At 43.7% G+C, this 20,195-nt stretch overlaps 1 protein-coding gene across 1 annotated transcript in view; it reads right to left on the bottom strand.

Moving 5' to 3' along the window:
* Positions 1-471: 471 nt before the first annotated feature.
* The window catches only part of stxbp1b (syntaxin binding protein 1b), a 40,021-nt gene continuing 20,297 nt past the window's right edge, over positions 472-20,195 (bottom strand). The window contains exons 15-19 of the mRNA XM_037483124.2: positions 20,058-20,167; positions 19,249-19,350; positions 9,492-9,577; positions 9,093-9,247; positions 472-3,515 (exon numbers count right to left, since the gene is read on the bottom strand). Coding sequence (XP_037339021.1) covers positions 3,397-3,515; positions 9,093-9,247; positions 9,492-9,577; positions 19,249-19,350; positions 20,058-20,167 — 572 coding nt within the window. The 3' untranslated portion in view covers positions 472-3,396. The remainder of the gene's footprint in view (positions 3,516-9,092; positions 9,248-9,491; positions 9,578-19,248; positions 19,351-20,057; positions 20,168-20,195) is intronic.

Genomic DNA, 20,195 nt, shown 5'->3' on the forward strand with positions numbered 1-20,195 from the left:
TGGGCTTGTGTTTCGGGGCCCTTTGTAGCTTCCTGGTCCTGGCGTCGCCCGCCTATGACATACCAGCTTGCCATTGGTTAGATTTCACACGTGCTTCATGATGCGGTCACGCAGGGCGTTCCCACAGCGTTTCCATGCAGCTCGAGTTCCCTGATAGGGAACAACTAATGTTTTTAAATACATGTATACTGCAACCTGCTGGTATAAGTGCTGTTTTGGTGCTTGAAATTGGAAATTGTCTTCCCAAAAGTAATGGAAATCCCCCCCGCGCGGACATGGAACAAGTCGACCCCCCCCCTCCCCGCGGACCCCCCCACAGGAACCCAAGATACCACCCCCCCCACACACACACACGGAGCACGCCAACCGCCCCCCCCCTCTCCCCTCTGCGCGGACACGGAACAAGTCGACCCCCGCCCCAAACAAAACCCTTAAAATTAAGGTAAAATAACAACGCGAGGAAAATTCCTGTAAATTTATGGTTTTCACATTTTATTCAACAGTTTTACAGATAAACTTTATAGATTATTCCTGTAGTATTACGATGAAACAACTAATATTACTGAATATTCTGCAGCAATTTTTTATTTTTTATTTTACAGATTTATCCTGTAACACATTGTCAATTCTCATGAAATATAAGCTTTTCATGAATCTAAAGGATTTTCAATGATTCAATTAAACTAGGGATTGGAAACTTAATAAAAACTAAAGTAAACACCACAATCGACTTTAAAACTCAGGTTGGTCTCATTTAACAGTCAGATGTACATTCACAATATCGACCATTTCCTCCTGGACTGTTTGTGAATAATTAAACAACCATAAATGGCATTTCTCCATGTGCATCATGACAGGGGGCTCCATTTAATTGTGATTACACGAGGAAAAACATTACACCGTCTTTTAATTCAGAATCACATGAACTATGCACATTCTGAATTCAAATGAAATTTATACTACAAAAGGTCAATGAATCTTTACTTGGCGACAGTGCAGATAAAGAACAATCTTCCAAATTGCCAGTAATCAGCCATCCTCGGTGCATCCGGGGTGGGGGGTATAAGATATGAGATAAAGGACACACTAAGATTAATTGAAAGTTCCTTATAGAGTACTACCAACTTTTGCTCTCAAAACATACTTGTAATACTGAAATATTTCTTAACAGATTAGTAATTAATCATTATCACTACACAACATCAACTCATGACAACATACAGACAAACCATTAAAAATATTTACCCTAATTTCCCCTGATTATGCAACGTTAACTTTTATTGAGCTATGCTATAAAAGATTTTAAAAAATGTATTGCCCAGAAAGTAAACGTGCAAACATTTTTTTTCCAAAATTAGCAGGCTTGCTTCTACAAGGATATCTCTACCTACAACATCACATACTTCAAATACATGAAGATTGACTACACACAGACGATAAACATCTGTAGCAAAAGATTCAACGAAATTTTCCACTGGAAAAGTGGAATGATTGTTACTGTTCAGTAGGCATTTATAATCCCATAAACTCATCCAGAATCTAGCCAGGGGTCTACAACGTTTTTCAGGCAAAGGCCACCCAAACGTATGCCGAGATGGAGCAGGGACCCCCTAATTTTAAGGAGTTGTGTATATGTGTATAAAGACAATTCTGATTCTGAAGATATTTAAATTTGTGGAAAAAATCCCTGTGTATCCCTGCAGACCCCCTGTTGAAGACCTCTGATCTAAACAAATCTGAATAAATTTATTTTATTTTTAAATAAACAGATTAGTATCTGAGAGAAGTATTGTATGATGATGATTAGCAATAAATAAATGCATGATCAAATTATGTTTTCTTGCTCCTTTCTAGCATGTGTTTTTATAAGTTTTGGCACAGCAGCCATTTCAGCAGTTTTGTGGTGCTTTCATGTCAAAACTAAATGATACACTCAATTCCAGAGTTGGGAGGTTGTTCAGATTTCTGTGCGTTAAGTTTTCGTGTAGAAACAACGTTGACACTACTGAAATATATATTTTTAATTGCTTGCAGCACTCAAACCACACAATTATGGCTATTTTGAGTTTACAGGAGAATGAAGAACAAAAAGTAACCAAACTAATCAGATTTCTTTATTGATTTTTTCATTTAGAGTGGCAGTGGATTAGAAGTAGCTGTTGATCATGCACATACTATAAGTATCATGGGCAAGCTGCTGCCATATTTGCCAAGAAAACTTGATTTGAATTACATAACTGGTAATTTCAGGTTGAACCAATTTGGGTTTTATTGTCATTGTTTTGTCAATCTAATTTGTGGCAACATTGCACAGTGATATTATAGCAATTGTTCTGGTGTTTTGATGTAGCCTAATTATTCTTTATCAGTTAGGGTGGTAGTCACCAAAAATGAAGCCTTCCCAAAAATATAATGTCAAGTTTAATTGTGCGTATTTAGAATATTGTCTGACAATGAACAGAATTTTGCAGATTTTTTGAATGGAAACATAAAAATATTAACAAATTTACATTTACATTTAGCAATCTAAGTTGCATGAGTTCTACATAAAACATTTGTCAATATTATACAGTACAGTACAAAATATATGTCTTGCGATAAGCACGTCAGGCAGAGGACCTTCTCTGTCGGGTCCCATTAACTACTCTGTTTCCTTACACTGTATCATTGTACTAAATCTTTTTAACGAATAGAGATACACACAGAGGTCCAAGCTTGTTTCAAAATTGTATACTGTAACATATTAGGATAAAAGCGAAATACCATCTAGTTGCCTAACAAATGTTGATGAATATTGAGTTTAATTGCTTTCGCGTGTGTTCAATTTGTTGTGACAATACAGTAAACTGAGTAAACTGTCTGAGTTCGGAAGTACAACCAAGGCTAGCCACAACAATGAATGTGTTTTAATTTGTAGATATTCTAAGAAGTTACTTTAAGTAATCTGCATAATCATGAACTAGATGACATGAGCTGCATCATGAGGGGAAGATGTAGCCACAAATATCCAACAACGGCATTGTGTGGTGTTCACAGCAGTTTGCTGTGAACATTGCTGAAATGTTAGATAAAAAGAGCTATGTCTGATAACCCAAAGTATAGTTAATATTACGTATTATATTTTGTTTAACCTCTAAGATTTGAATTAATATCAAACTATTGTAATAACTATTTCAGAATGTTATATGCTATAGATGACTTCAGTTCACTACAGTTAAAATATATAACTTCACCATTAGGAGAGTCTAACAAACTGCTGACTTTTTCCTTCAAAATATAAATGAAAAACATGAGGCAAGGAATCAGTTACTGCAGGTGGTTCAAAAGTACTACACCGGAGAATTAATTGACATTGGGGCATAAATCACATAATGACTTGCATTTTTAAATGACTTTTCATTCTGCAGGTGGCTCATTTGGGCTCTGTATGCCCTCTTGAGGAGTGTTAGGGTCCAGGAAGTCTGGGTGTTGAAGTTCCTTCAGGTATTTAGGTGTGGTGAGAATATGGGTGGAACCTAAAGGGAGAAAAGCCTTAGCAAGGTCTGAATCCTGAACCATTAGTTACAAAACACAAAGTAAATTACTCACAGAAGCTTTACAGAATAAATCTAAATATGACTGTCTAAGAGGTATGATGACTAAAAGCCTAATGAAATCTTAACAAAATGATTTTACGGATTCACTTGTGTCACCTACTTCCTAAGTTAAACACTGCAGACATTCACAACATATCTGCTGAATGAACTGCGCATAAAACATAATTAAACAATTTCAAAAAAGTAAATAAGCAAGATTGAAACCCGATCAAATATGCTTTAAAAAGAATACAATTACTGTCACAGTGTAGGTTTAAATCTGGTTAAATTTTGTATTTTACTCCCTCTTGTGTCCCTGAGTTAATTTCACGTCCTGACTTGATGTGTTTTCTCCCCCCCTGTGATTGTCTGGCTTGTTCGTGATTGTTTCCACCTTTGTCCAATCACCTGCACCTCTTCAGTGTATTTAGACTATGACTGGATTTGAATTGTCGAATTATCTCAGAAAGGTTCTTATGAGTGAAATGACCCGGAAGTAGTGTAAGTGGTAGTCATGATAAGAGCTGTTTGAATACTCTATATACTAAGCGTCAATGCTTCCTTATTTAGCTTCTTTACCATAGGAACCAAGGAGATAAGGAAACGGCCGAATCAAGTGCCACGGACAAGCCGGGAGTGAGGCATGGACACACAGCGTCTTGTTACATAACCGGAGACATTCCTTCTCAGGGAACTCGAGCTGCGTGGAAAAGCTGTGTGAACGCCAATACCCACTCCGCCATATGAGCAAGTGACCGTAGTGTGAAGTCAGTGCGCACACTCAGACGAGTTAAGGTCTAGATGATAAAACCTCACGAACGTGTGGGGAGAAGACCAGCCTGCCGCCATACAAACGTTGTGCAGCGATACTTTACCCGACAAAAGGGCTTTAGAAGCCGCCATACCCCTGGTAGAATGGGCCCGGACAGCCAAAGGTGCGGGCTGACCGGCCAATTCGTAAGCAAGTGAGATGGCCTCAACCACCCACTTGGTCCGAAACACACAAACAACTGTTTGGAAAGTTTACACAGGGCGGTCCTGCGAACGTAGGAGTCTAAGGCCCTAACTGGGCAGAGGAGGTTGAGCTTCGCCTGGTCCGACGTCAGGAACGGAGGAGGAAAGAACGCCTCAGGGTGCCACAAAGGAAGTGGGATACCAGTGGGTGTCTCCCCAGAGAACGCCCATCTAGTGGGGCATGAGTTGCCGACAGGGCCGCCACATATACCTTGATAGTAGACGGGGATAAACCTGTGGAGAAACGTTCCTGCAGGAACTCCAGTACTGAACCGACCGGGCAGTTAACTGGGTCTAGCTGTCATTCCCCACACCAAGTGGCAAAGAGCCTCCACCGGCATACGACTTCCTTGTAGCGGGGCCTCTGGAGTGGAGGATGGTCTCCACGACCTCGGTCGAGAGACCGGATTCTAAGAGGCGGGTCGCCTCAAGGGCCACGGCCATAGTTTTCTTAGCTCCGGACGGGGGTGAACGATGGACCCCGATGCCGACAGCAGGTCGAGGAGCGATATAAGGTCCGCAAACCATACTTGGGCCGGCCAGAAAGGGGCAACCAACAGTAGATTGACGCCGTCCTGACGGACCCTCTCCAGAACCCCTGGGAACAGAGCAACCGGGGGAAAAGCGTACAGGCGTGCCCTCGGCCACGCCTGCACCATCGCATCTACCCCAAGCGGGCGGGATGCGTGAGGGAGAACCACAGAGGACAATGAGACGTCTCTCTGGAGGAAAATAGGTCCACCTCGGCACGGCTGAATTGTCTCCAAAGGAGCTCCACCACCTCGGGGTGGAGTCTCCAGCCCCCGGGCCTCGGCCCCTGTCTCGACAGGCCGTCTGCCCCCTGGTTAAAGTACCCTGGGATATAAACCGCTCTCGATGAGCGGAGTTTCCCGAGGGACCACAGGAAGATCTGGCGGGCTAGCTTGTATAGCGGCCGTGAGCGCAGGCCCCCCTGATGGTTGATGTAAGAGACCACCGATGTGTTGTCTGACCGGATAAGAACATGTTGGTTCGTCAAGGCTGGGCGGAACTGCCAACATCTCCAGCTGGTTTATGTGCCAAGACTGGATATGATGTTGCCACAGCCCCCAGGCTGAGTGACCACTCATGATCGCACCCCAGCCCATGAGGGAAGCGTCTGTCGTGAGTGTGACTCGGAGACAGATCGCTCCTAACACGGGCCCTTTGGATAAAAACCAAGGGTCCCTCCATATGGCCAGGGCCCGCAGGCAACGCCGAGTGACCTTGATTAGACGGCGCTGGTTTTCCCCCGGGGAGAACCCCTTGGCCTTGAGCCACCACTGCAACACTCTCAAGTGTAACAGGCGGCAAGGGATCACGTTGGATGCTGCTGCCAGGGGACCTAACAGTCACTGAAACTGTTTCACAGTGAGTGGCTGGCCTTGGCCTGCTTGACTCCAGAGAGGATCGAAGCTACTCGAGCGGGAGAGAGATGTGCCCGCATCGTGGTCGAATCCCAAATTACACCCAGGAAGGTGATCCTCTGCACTGGGGACAGCACACTTTTCCTGGCGTTGAGTCTCAGCCCCAGACGGTTGATGTGGGCGAGCACAACATCTCGATGTTGGGCCGCCAGCCGCTCGGATGGCGCAAAAGATCAACCAGTCGTCGATGTAGTTCAAGATGCGGATGCCCTGGAGACGCAGTGGTGCCAGAGCTCCATCAACGCACTTGGTAAACGTACGGGGTGAGAGGGCTAGGCCAAACGGAAGAACCCGGTACTGGTAAGCTTTGTCCCCAAAAGCAAACCTCAGGAACTTCCTGTGTTGTGGGAGAATGGGGATATGAAAATCGGCGTCCTGAAGATCTATCGTGATAAACCAATCCTCGGACTTGATCTGTGACGCGATCTGTTTGAGAGTGAGCATCTTGAAGCTCAACTTTGCGACAGCGCGGTTCAAACGCAAACCCCCATCCTTCTTTGGAATGATGAAGTAGCGGCGGTAATAGCCCGACTCTCTGCATGAAGGTAGAACTCGTTCTACAGCTCCTTTCTGCAGCACAGCCTGCACTTCCTGTTCCAAAACCAGAGCCTGCTGGGGGTCCACCACTGTGGGTAGCACCTCCCCAAATCAAGGCGGCCGCCACCTGAACTGGAAGTCATAGCTCCTGTCATTGTACTGCATTTTACGCAGGACCCATTGAGATACATTGGGGGGAGGGCTCACCACTCTCCCAAAAACTCTCTCAGGGGCACCGGCCCCTTGAGGCTGGTCTCTGGAAGTCTATAGAAGCAGCGCCCTGTCACAGCGCACTGGGAGGGAAGCGCTGGTCTAGTAGAGCCGGAACCCTCCTTGGAGGGGGCGAACAGCCCTCGGGCTCGTGCTCGCTGAAACCGCCGTGCCCCGAAATGACGGCGGGGACAGCGGTCTGACCGGGGGGATGGGAACACCGAGTAGTGCGGTGAGACCCTGACCCCCACCGGTGGGGATCCTCAGACCAGCTCTGCCGTGTGAAGGCCCTGCCTGAGAGTGCCGTGCTACGGCCCAGCCTAGCATAGCGCGACGCTCTCCTGCTGCGCCAGGTGGTGCACGCTTAACGACGGCTGGGGCCGCCCTCGAGCATCCCCGCAGACGTGGCAGGAAGGTGACGAGCGCCTCAGCCTGCCGCCTCTCAGCGTGGAGCTTATCCGCGACTGCAACAATTGCGCCCCGAAAGAGGGTTGCCGGGGAAAGAGGGGCATCAAGGAGGAAGAATTTGTCCTTCTCCTTGAGGCTGGAGAGGCTGATTCACAGGTGCCTCTCCGTGGCCACCAGGGCTCCCACGGAGCGGCCAACAGATTTGGCCGTCTCTTTGGTGGCTCTTAACGCGAGGTCAGCCGTGTGCCGCAGCTCACGAACTACCTCCTGAAATTGCTCCTTCCCCTCGGCCACGTCTGCAAACAGCTCTGCCTGATACGCCTGGACGCCATCGTATGCAGGCAGGAAGCCGCCTGCCCTGCCGCCGAATAAGCTTTGCCCACCAGCGCCGAGGTGGTCCTCAGGGGCTTGGTGGGCAGCACCGGTGTCATAAACGACACGGCCCTGGGGGATACGTGGCCCGCCAGGGCCCCCTCCGCGGCCGGCATGCTAGCATAGCCATGTTGCCTAGCCTCAGCTAATGACGAGTACAAAGCCGTATGCAGGTTGTACACGCGAGCGGACCTCCCCAGGACGCCGACACCTCAGCGTGGACGTCCGGAAAGAAAGGCAAGCACCGGCGTGGAAGTACTCTACGGAAACCGTTCATGCAGCTTACCACTCGTAGTAGGCTGCTGCCTATCCGCCGGCCAGCTGATACTGAGTTTATCAGCGGCTCGAGTGAGGACCTCCAGCAGTTCTTGGGCGGCGGCGGGGGAATGAGGCGCCTCAACGTCCTCAGCCTCCGCTGCCTCCGCTGCCTCCACGCTCACCACGTCCAGTTCCTCGGAGCTGGAGGACCGTGAGAGCGGTGTCTCGTCCGGGGTGGAGGAAGCCGCCGCACGTGCCTCCGACGCCAGGTACGAGAGCCTGGGTAAAGGGACGGGAAAGTGCCTCGGCCGTCCGGGAACCCTCCGCAAGATCCACCTGCGATCCCCACGAAGACATCCGGCGCTCTGCCTCGGCACGAGCGAGACCGGAGCGACGGGGAGCGTGATTCATCGAGCCCTCCTCCTCAAAGAGGGCTCGACGAGAGAGACGCAAGCACCACGAAAGGCTCCACGCCCAAGCAGGCGACACACAAGGTGTGCGAGTCCCTGCCCATAATAAAACGGGTGCAAGGGGGGGCACACTGGACAAAACGCTCAGCCATTATCAGTCACTTCCACACGCACTAGATGAAGCCACAGAGATGAATGGTCCTGCCCTTCGGGTCCCTTTATAGCTTCCTGGTCCTGGCGTCGCCCGCCTATGACGTAACAGCTCGCCATTGGTTAGATTTCACACGTGCTCCATAACGCGGTCACGCAGAGGCGTTCCTACAGCGTTTCCACGCAGCTTGAGTTCCCTGAGAGGGAATAGACGTTAGGAGCTCATTGACAATTCAGATCAGCTTGAGTGTCCCTTGTCTCCTCGTTGGTTCATCAGTCAATGTTGGGGAGTCTTTTTGGATAGTCCGTTTGGTTTGGTGGAAATCTTGGTCCCTGTTTTCCCCTAGTTATTTTATAGCCTGACATTAGTATTTTGTATTTTGTATGAATCTTCACTTTAGTCCCCCTGTCTCCTGTTCATGACGTCTCTGTGACAACTACATCACGGTGAAATATTGAGGAAATCTTTTATGATGAATCCAACGGTTCAACAAGTCAAGATATTGGCCTTTAAAAAAAAATAGAAGTCCACATTTGACTAGCTGAAACCCGCTTCAGAATTTGTCCGAATGATGTGGTAATGTTGAAATTTAGAAAGAAAAATCTTGAAAGAATAACATTCTGCAACAACTGTGTTCTATGTGTGATGTAATGATTACATGTTATGGATTATCTTAAGTAAAGTTGGGGGACATTCTGTCCCTAAAACTCACCAATCAGGGCCTCCCACTTGCCGTTGGCCTGGGTGACCTCATAGACGCAGCGCATCTCGCTGTACGTCATTCCTCCAATAATAAAAAGTATGATCCTCGGCCCCGTCTTCATCTCTGTGGGGCCCCTATTCTTGTGCCAGTTACCATAGCGAGCACTGGAAGATTAAAAACAGGGATATAGATAAGCATTTACTGCTAAATATTAAAAGGCAATCGCTTTTTCCAATGCAGGTCATTTTGTTCCCTGAAAGAAAATACTTTAAGACCCCTGTTTCAAATTGAAAACAAATTTCTCAAATTAACACAGTATACATTTTAGTTAGTTTAATCTTGGTGATTAGTTAAATTCATGGAATATAGTGTGTAGTGCAGGCATGATACAATGAAAACAAAACAGACCTTGATGGAGCGCTGGCTTTGGCAGATGTTTGTCGCTGCGAGATGTACGGGTATTGCTTTGGATCAAGTTTGTCCTCAATGGCATCCTATGAGTGAACATCATATCAAGATGTATTATTCGGCACCAAAAATACTACAGGATGACATGAATCGTGTTCAAGTCATTATTCTTGGATACATTTTAATCATCAATAAAATACAGGATGTAATTTTCATGGGCATTCCAAGGTAAGAATCCAAAGGAGAGTACCATTGACAATAGCTGACAATAAGGTCTTCTCCAAATCTCTTTACCGGTCTATTATACAATACAATGCTTAGGACCAGATTTATATGATAAGGGGCTATGTTCAGTCCGAACGTGTAAGACCAAATTGCATTGTCTTCTTCAACTGACTAAAATGTGGTTACGACTTTTTTCTCAAAAGTCATACTTCACTGGTCGATGATATGTCTACATGAAGACGTTGTTTTACAAATTCAATGTTTAATATAAAATGTCACAAATATGGAATTTTATAGACGTATGGTGCCAACGAGAAGCTTCTAGGTTATGGTAATGGTAGCACTTCTCTATATCAATGTATAATAAAAAAGTCTGCTAACTTCTAGAACATATACCCAGGTTCTTAAAATACCATAATCCAGTCCAAATCATAGTCTATTAATCACACTAAATAGTTACATTATTATGATGTTCCAGACCTTTGCTTCTAGAAATGTTCTCAAACTGGACCTCTTTACATTTTAGTTGAATAGCCCTGGACAGATGGCATAGTTAGTGTTGGAGCCATTCTGAATACTGCAATGGGATGGCGCTGTTTTTGCCACCAGCCTATTTAACACCAGGGCTAATTAGTGCAGGAGTGGCGCACAGCGAGGCAGATAACTTTTGACCGTGAGGCACGGCGGGTTGTGAACCGAATTGTTTGTTTTTCTTTTCGTTATATAAATAAATGGATTGACATATCCGACGTTAAGTTAAGAAGTTTGAAAGTAAGTTATTTTTAGTTTAAGACACAAACAGCACGCCGGAAACCACGAGTACAAAACAACTTAAATGTGCGCCAACAATTAGTCAAAAGTTTGGCTCAGTATGAGAAAAAGACCGATCAAGTTTAGACGGCACGATCCTTGTGCTGTTTGAGCACCTTGTCTTCGACGGCGATCCGCTGAATGGAAACGCTGGCGCGTGCTTTGGATATAGCGTTAGTCGTATACTACGGGCGCAACGCGTCTCACATTGGACAGTGGAGCAAATCACGCAGCCACGGGCGGAGAAGGTGACCGGTAGCGGGGATCGGCGGCGGAGGTCGTTGACGGACAGCGGTGATTGGTAGCGGATGTCGGTGAAAGTACGCTGGAGCCTCACAGTGGATAGTGAGGCAGTCCGAACTCTGTCACGACGGAGGTTGGTGACCGTTCTCACATTGGTCAGTGAGGATTGGACACTACGTCACCAAGTGAAGAAAAGTTGGTTGGACCTGGAACGAGCCGCGAGGTATGAGCAGTTAAACACACACGAGTAAGAAGGAATGAAGCAGAGCTGCCTGCAGTTATTAAAGTGTAAACGGCAAGACTGACGAGAACACAATGGATGGACATTTGGTTTATCGACATTGACATTTTCCAACAAGGACTTGAAATAAGAGACATTTGGGTTTGCAAGAAATGAAAATGTTAATGGTTTGTTTTTTATTCTGATGCTCGTTTTTCATGATATTGTGAAATATTGCTGTTTTCTGGGTGGTTGACTGGAAAACAAGGTAAAATGGATGAAGATCATCAAGGTACTGAGGTAACAAATGTGTCAGCTGACTTACAAAAGGTTAATGAGGATGAAGCCTCCGTGAAAAAAAGGTCTGTAAAATTGACACAAAAAGTACTGCTTTCCAAACTAGGTGGCTTAGAGACACTAAGAAAATCCAAGTTAAGTAAAGCTGCCAATATAAAACAAACTATTCAAGGGTTAATGTGTCAGTCTGGTTATGAAGCTGAAATAAAAGGTAGCTTCAGCAAATATCAAGCTTTGATTAAAGACGCAAAAGTTGCACATAACCAACTGCTTGAGTTGCTACCCGTAGATGAAAAGGAAAGGCATGAAACCTGGTTCAAAGCAAAGCTGTTAAGTGTGAACGAATTTTGCCATTGCGTAGAAAATCGTTTTAAGAGTGCAAATAATGGTACTACTGAAACCGTTGCCCTTGAGGATGATATAGAGCCAACGGATAGTGTATCAAACGTTGGTACATCATCATGCACTAAAAGCCGTACCAGTGAAAGATCAAGTCGATCAAGCAAAGCTGCATTGGAAGTTGCGCAAGCAAAAGCCAGGAAAGCTGCACTCATAGCACGTGCAGCAGCGTTAAAAAAGAAACATGAATTGGAACGGGAGGTGGAATCAATAAGGAAAAAACTGGAACAGGTGGAAATGGATGCTGAGATTGAAGCCTCAGATGCAGAATTGGCAGTACTGCAAACATTTTCAGATCAGGATGGTATGGAGTCGTACTTTGAGAAGCAAAAATCAAAAGAAAGCCCTAACATTTCTGAGGCGAAGTTTGAAAAATCTACAAGATTGATGAGTAATAAAGGTTTATCTACTGCTAATGTTGCACATGCAGTTGATGACAATTCTACACAACAGATTCTGCAAAGGCAAAATGAAATATCCGAGCTGCTCTTACAACAACACAAAGCAAGCCAACTGCCGCCTAGACAACTACCTGTTTTCGAAGGTGACCCATTGAAGTTCAAAATGTTCATGCAAGCTTTCAAGCATTGTGTGGAGGAGAAAGCTGCATCTAAAGGGGATTGCATGTACTTTTTGGAAAGGTACACCAGGGGGCGTCCTCACGACCTTGTGCAAAGCTGTTTACATATGAGTGCGGAGAGAGGTTTTGAAACAGCTAAAGCTCTCCTACGGGAACACTTCGGCAATGAAACAAAGATTACAGCAGCATATATGGAAAAGGTTCTCAACTGGCCTGTGGTGAAGCCTGAAGGTGTTTTGTTTCTACAGGACTATGCATTATTTCTACGTGGATGCTATAATGCAATGTCAGATTTGGAGGACATGAAAGAGCTGGACTTGCCGGCTAACCTCAAAATTATTGTTTAAAAACTTCCTTTTAAATTAAGGGAAAAATTTAGAAGTTCTGCTTGCGGTATTCGGGAGCGACAACTCCGCAAACCTAACTTTAAAGACGTTGTACACTTTGTGGAATATGAAGTAAAAATCTTGTCTGATCCTATTTTTGGTGATATTCAAACTACTGAAAGAGAGAGGCAGGTTAAAAGGGATGTGTATACAGCCAAGTCTAGGTCGAAGCAAGGTAACTTTGCTACAAACGTCTGTGCTGTTAGCAACGTGCAACGCAGGGACACACAGGAAGGTAAACACAGGGAAAGCAACATCGGCATCAATTGTTTATTCTGTTTGCAAGATCACAGTCTGGATGAATGTCAACGACTTGCAAAAAATAAACATCGTGAAAAGATCAACTTCTTAAAGGAAAAAGGAGTATGTTTTGGGTGTCTCAACATTGGGCATTTGAGCAAAAATTGCGATAAGCGGAAAACCTGTGCAAAATGCAAACAGAGCCATCCAACAGCTTTACACATTCACGTCAAACAAGTGGACAAATCGATGAACAGCAGTGGCATCTATCCCAAGGAACCTAAACCAGCTGTAAACCATACGCTTGTGTCAGCTCAGACATTTGGAAGCCAGACCGGGGCCGGTGGTAGTGGAATGCTCTCCATCCTGCCAGTTCAGGTAAAAGCACAAAAGGGCAACAAGGTCATTCAGACTTATGCTTTTCTGGACAATGGCTCGACATCCACATTCTGCTCTGAAGCTCTTATGCGTAGACTTAATCTTACTGGAACAAAGTCCAAAATAGGTTTGTTAACGATGAGCCCAAAGACATCAGTGTCAACATACATTGTGAATGGACTTGAAGTAGCTAGCCTTAATGGAACAAGGTACTACAGTCTTCCAAATGTTTACACACAGAAAAAGATGCCAGTTGACACAGCAAACATCATGAAACCAGAGGACATATCACAGTGGCCTTACCTTGATCACATTGAAATCCCTGAAATTGATGCTACCGTGGAGTTATTAATAGGTACTAATGCTTCAAAGTTGCTAGAACCATGGGAAATTGTGAATAGCCAAGGTGAGGGTCCTTTTGCTGTTAAAACCCTATTAGGGTGGGTGATCAATGGCTTAGGAAAGGATTCTAAAGACAATATGAACGGCATTGGCTATCCTTCTGTTTCTGTAAACAGATTATCTGTAGAATCACTTCAGCTGTTATTGGAGAAGCAGTACCAAAGTGACTTCAATGAGAAAATCGCCGACGACAATGAAGAAATGTCAAGGCAAGAGGCAAGATTCATTAAAATAATGGATCAATCTGTAAAGTTAAAGGACGGACATTACAGTTTAAAGCTGCCATTTAAAGCCCAAGAGGTAACTCTGCCAAACAACCGTTGTATTGCTCAACAGCGCCTCATTGGACTAAGAAGGAAAATGGAAAGAAATGAGAAATTCCACGAAGAATACACAAGCTTTCTTGAAAATGTCATCAGCAGTGGCTATGCAGAAATGGTACCACAGGATGAGTTGCGTTGTGGAGAAGATAACCTGTTCTATATACCTCATCATGGCGTATATCACCCAAGGAAGGGCAAGTTGCGAGTTGTCTTCGACTGTGGAGCTAAGTTTAAAGGAACTTCTTTGAACGAACAACTTCTGCAGGGTCCGAACCTTACAAGTTCCTTAATAGGAGTGTTTCTACGATTCAGACAAGAACCAGTTGCTTTTATGTCTGATGTGAAGTCTATGTTCTATCAAGTTAGAGTGGCCGATGAAGACAAAGACTTTCTAAGGTTCCTGTGGTGGCCTAATGGAGATCTGCACAAGCAAGTTGAAGAATATAGAATGACTGTACATCTCTTTGGAGCAGTGTCGTCGCCTAGTTGTGCATGTTATGCTCTAAGGAAGACAGCAGACGACAGTCGGAATGGATTTTCGGATGAAGTGATTGACACGGTATATAAAAATTTCTATGTGGACGATTGTCTGAAAAGCTCACCGTCTGCGCAGAAAGCAGTACAGATTGTCCAGGACCTGACTGAACTTTGCCAGAAAGGAGGGTTTCATCTTACACAGTGGATAAGTAGCAGTCGCAAAGTCCCTGAAACAATTCCTGAGAAAGAACATTCTCAAAGTGTGAGTGAACTTAATTTTAGACATATACGAACTTCCGGTGGAAAGAGCACTGGGGCTACATTGGTGTCTGGAAAATGACAAGTTTAACGTCCATGTGAACTGCAAGGAACGGATGCAAACACGGCGAGGGATCTTATCAGTCACTAGTGCAGTGTACGATCCCTTAGGGTACGTTGCGCCAGTCCTTCTTCCAGCCAAGCACATATTACAAGAGTTGTGCAAAAGGAACTATGGCTGGGATGAAGAAGTTCCACAAATCTTAAAACAGCAGTGGATAAAGTGGTTAACTGACCTGAAAGAGATCTCAGAGTTCCGAGTGAGTAGGTGCTTGAAACCACATGACTTTGGAACACCAGTCCACGCCCAGTTGCATCACTTTGCCGATGCCAGCGAAAGGGGATATGGTACGGTAACTTACCTAAGGTTGCAGAACAAAGCAGGTCATGTTCATATTTCCTTTCTTCTTGGAAAGTCCAGAGTAACACCTCTTAAACCCGTAACCATTCCTCGTTTGGAACTCACTGCTGCCGTTTTGGCTGTTCGAGTGGACAGGATGGTAAAATCAGAGTTACAGCTTTCTTTGTCAGAATCCTGTTTCTGGACTGATAGTACTACAGTCTTAAAGTACATCAGCAATGAAAACAAAAGGTTTCGAACATTTGTGGCCAACAGAGTAGCCATCATTAGGGAATCTTCAGAGCCAGCGCAGTGGCGCTATGTTCACACAAAACAAAATCCTGCAGATGACGCATCTAGAGGACTGACAGTCCATAAGCTTTTGAACAGCAAAACATGGCTATCGGGTCCGGAATTCCTGTGGAGAGCAAGAGAAACATGGTTACAGTACGAAGTGGAGTCCACATTGGAGGAGGAGGATCCAGAGGTCAAAGTGGAAATCTCCACAAACGCAATAACCATTCAAGAGGATAATGCAACCAGCCAACTCATCACCTATTTCTCTGACTGGAAAAGGTTGAAAGTCGCAGTTGCATGGTTGCTGTTGGTCAAAGGGACTCTATTGGAGTTGAGTCAAAGAAGGAAGCAACTGGTGAAAGATGGAATGGCTAATCTTGATGTTGACAGAAAAATGTTGGAAGCCAGAAAGTCATTGAAACGAGAAGGTGTATCAACGGAGGATCTATTAGCAGCAGAAAATGCTATCCTTCAGTTCTGTCAGAGGGAAAGATTTGACACTGAGATTTGTGCACTAAAGACAGGAAAACCTGTTAAAGGGTGTAGCCCTATCTACAAGCTGAATCCTGTCTTAGAGGAAGGACTGGTAAGAGTTGGTGGAAGATTGTCCAGGACTGCAATGCCCGAAGAGAGCAAACATCCAGTCATCCTGTGTAAAGATCAGCACATCTCCATGTTAATTCTTAAACATATTCATGAACAGACAAGACACGGTGGGAGAAATTACATCCTTTCCAAATTGAGAGAAAGGTTCTGGGTAACTCATGCCAATGCAGCGGCAAGGAAAATCTTGTCAAGTTGTCCTTTTTGCAGACGTCACCAAGGAAAATTGTGTGACCAAAAAATGTCGGATCTCCCCAACGAGAGGATTACTCCAGACTTGCCTCCATTTACTAATGTGGGAGTGGACTATTTTGGGCCTATTGAAGTAAAACAAGGACGTTCTTATGTGAAACGTTATGGGGTTATCTTTACATGCATGGCCAGCAGGGCAATTCATTTAGAAGTGGCACACTCGTTAGACACAGACTCCTGCATCAGTGCTATTCGTCGATTCATATGCCGGAGAGGACCCGTGGCACACTTTCGCTCAGACAATGGCACAAATTTCACCGGTGCAGAAAAGGAACTAAAAAGAGCAATTGCAGAATTAAACCACAGATCAATTGAGAAGGCTTTAATTCATGACAATATCAAGTGGACGTTCAACCCACCTGCAGCTTCCCATCATGGCGGTGCTTGGGAAAGCATGATCAGACTGGTCAGGAAGGTCTTGGTATCTGTTTTACATCTACAGACTCTAACTGATGAAACGTTAGTCACAGTCTTATGCGAAGCCGAAGCAATCTTGAATGACCGACCAATTACGAGAGTTTCAGAGGATCCTAATGATTTAGAGCCACTAACACCTAATCATCTTCTTACTTTGAAAAGAAAACCAGTTTTGCCTCCAGGTCTGTTTGATCAAAAGGACCAGTACGTAAGACAAAGATGGAAACAGGCTCAATATCTTTCAGATTTGTTCTGGAAAAGGTGGACGAAAGAGTATCTTGCAACGCTACAGGAAAGACAAAAGTGGAACAAAACACAACGTAATCTTTTGGAAGGAGATATTGTTTTGATTGCAGATGCTACAGCACCACGAAATTCTTGGATGATTGGAAGGATTATTAAAGCCTTTCCAGACAAATCAGGCATAGTTAGATCTGTGCAAATCAAAACCAAAACAAATGTAATTGAAAGGCCAGTGACAAAATTAGGACTATTGGTAGAGCAGTCAATGTAAAAGTAAAACAAACGCACCAAAAGAGGGTCAATTTGTTTGTTTGTTTATTATTTTTGTTTGCAAACGTAAGTTTCGTTGTATGAATGTCTCCATACATGAATTGTTTATAATTGTCATGTCTTGAAGTGTCATGAACAATTAGGGGCCGGTTGTGTTGGAGCCATTCTGAATACTGCAATGGGATGGCGCTGTTTTTGCCACCAGCCTATTTAACACCAGGGCTAATTAGTGCAGGAGTGGCGCACAGCGAGGCAGATAACTTTTGACCGTGAGGCACGGCGGGTTGTGAACCGAATTGTTTGTTTTTCTTTTCGTTATATAAATAAATGGATTGACATATCCGACGTTAAGTTAAGAAGTTTGAAAGTAAGTTATTTTTAGTTTAAGACACAAACAGCACGCCGGAAACCACGAGTACAAAACAACTTAAATGTGCGCCAACAGTTAGTATGTGCTAGTTAAAACAAAGTAGCGAACGTTAACTACACATCGTCTGTCCTTTAAGACTGAAAACATTGTCTGAATCAGACCGACAGTTGTTGGCAAACCTTATTGCTTTTATTGTACGGTTGTCTATGACATTATAAGTAAACAGCTGCCTTTCAGCACAACACAAGTTGTAGACACTATACTTTGTGTATCGCTTTTCAGTAGCCAACAGAAAGATGCTATGCATTGATTACGAAAGCTCGCTTTTCACAAAACCCATCATTTGCACATTTTCGAGCTGTTTTTAGCCGATCGCCACCGAGCTAAAAACCAAAATGACAACCAACTGCGTAAATTCTAAATGTTATTTTGATCACCGCACTGAAACAGGTACATTATGGCTCAATTCAGTACACCCAGTGACTCACTCAGAACGCTTGATTTCATCTACCTGTATTATAAAAGAATACACAATATGGGAGTAGTCAATGTGAAAGCTGTCATATGAATGGTGAATTCATGCTTCTTTGTTGAATTCGTCAATCTGACTTTGAAAGAGTCAGTGCCTCCCCAGCCACCAACCTCACCGCACGTCACTGGAAGCGCACATTGCGTAGCTGATTCAGAAGTCACCAGTTAGGTAATCTCTGATTTCGTTATTAACGTGTTTAAAAGGAGCCTATGTTTTAGGCCTCTATTCGAAAATTGCATAGCCATTTATCTGTCTCTGCAACCACATATTTTAATAATTTTGTGATGTAATAAAGGGAACACCTATGCGATTTCTTCAGATGTGTTACTGGTTAAGAGTAAAGGAAGATGTCACACAGCAAAACAAAAAATTCAGGATTTTTATCTCTTTGGAATGATTGCAGTTGCAGCTTTAAATCTCCCAAATTATTGCTCAATATACTTTCTCTGCAGAGTTTGACTGAAACAGTGAAACGGAACAACATTAGGGAGTTTTTAGTACAGGCAGTTCAGACATTTTTGTCACCATCTGTGCCATTTCTATATTGTGTTTCACTTGTAGATCACTTATGATACATTCAAAAAAGGTTTTGTGCTTTAAAAAATGACACAAGTTGAATCCAAATGGAGCAGATTCCCTTACAGACATCTGTAACCATAACACAACTAACAATACAATCTAAAAAAACACAAAACCAAAACTATTTGCACCATCTCACTCAATAAATCTTGTTGCAGTAAGGGGGAGACTAAATTGACACTGAAATTCTGTGTTGCAGTCAACAGAACTGGTATTATTATAACTGCAGTTTATCTGTCTTATACATTTTTATTTTTAACATAATTAGTTCAGAAATGTGTGTATTTGTATTGCAAATATTGTTGACAATATGTTCAATTGATATCACAACTAATTTGACATCTTATTTGACATATTACCATGAAGTATTAATTGTTTTAAGGAGTTAATATTTAATTTTAAGAATCACTGCTTGATATGACATCAAAATGTTGATTATATTTGAATTGGGGTTAAGAGATCAGTAATTCTAACGATAACTACATTTTTATTTGACCTTATCCTTAATTGTAGTCTTACTGCATAAAACTTGGTGGCCTAATAGCACAAAAGGTACCTCAATAAGATCCTTCATCAGAGGGGTCCACCTGGAGAGCTGGTAGGTCTGCTCACTGATTCGCTCCTTGCGATCTGCCTTCTTAACTTTTTTTGTTGTGCCCTATGATAAAACAATGTTCATCACACATCAGCTTTCGCAGTTGACACATAAGTATTACTTTATAAACCACATATACTTATGTACATCAAGCAACATTCTGTACATAGTGGTGACATTTTTATATACTCCTCGGTGAGCTTTGTGGTCGATTTTTGGACATATGTCTACTTCTGTCCATTTACATTGAGAGTAGTGAATTACCTTGAATTTGTTACCAAGTATTAAGCCAACAAAAGTTTTAGTTATATGGAAAGATTGTGAGTAATTTGTAAACAAAAGTCTTCAGTAAGAATCTTTCATTTTGGGTTGGTAATAGATTGTCATCTGTCATCAGTTGATGATGTGTAACCAGCTCATCAAACATGCTGACAGGGATCCACTGAGGGTTTACTGTTTTCCCACCAATTCCCTCTTGGTATTTTTCCCCAGACAGCCTTCATTCAGGCATGTCTATAGAAAACCCAACTGTGGATTCCACACTCACCTACGTGAGTGAGGATATCTTTCTAAAATGTGCTTTTCAATGTCCACTTGTTTAATTTGTGCAGTTTTTTCAAAAAGAAATGTCCATCTTGGCGGGACACAAATAAGATGAATGCAACAAACTAACTAATGGAAGTTAGGTCAAGGACGTTTTAATGAACACTTATTAACTTATTGATATGGTTCATGATGAGATATTGAGGTCCTGGGGCTGGAGAGCTCACCTCAGAAACAATGGGAAGGCCCATGTGGGCCATGTTGGAAATGATGTCACTGTCCTCAGGTGGGATGTTGGCATGCTGAAGGAGCTTACACAGGTTCTCCTCAGTCACACCTGACACACACATACAGAAACGAAAACA

Source organism: Pungitius pungitius, chromosome 5, assembly GCF_949316345.1.
Source record: "Pungitius pungitius chromosome 5, fPunPun2.1, whole genome shotgun sequence".
Classification (NCBI taxonomy): Eukaryota; Metazoa; Chordata; class Actinopteri; order Perciformes; family Gasterosteidae; genus Pungitius; species Pungitius pungitius.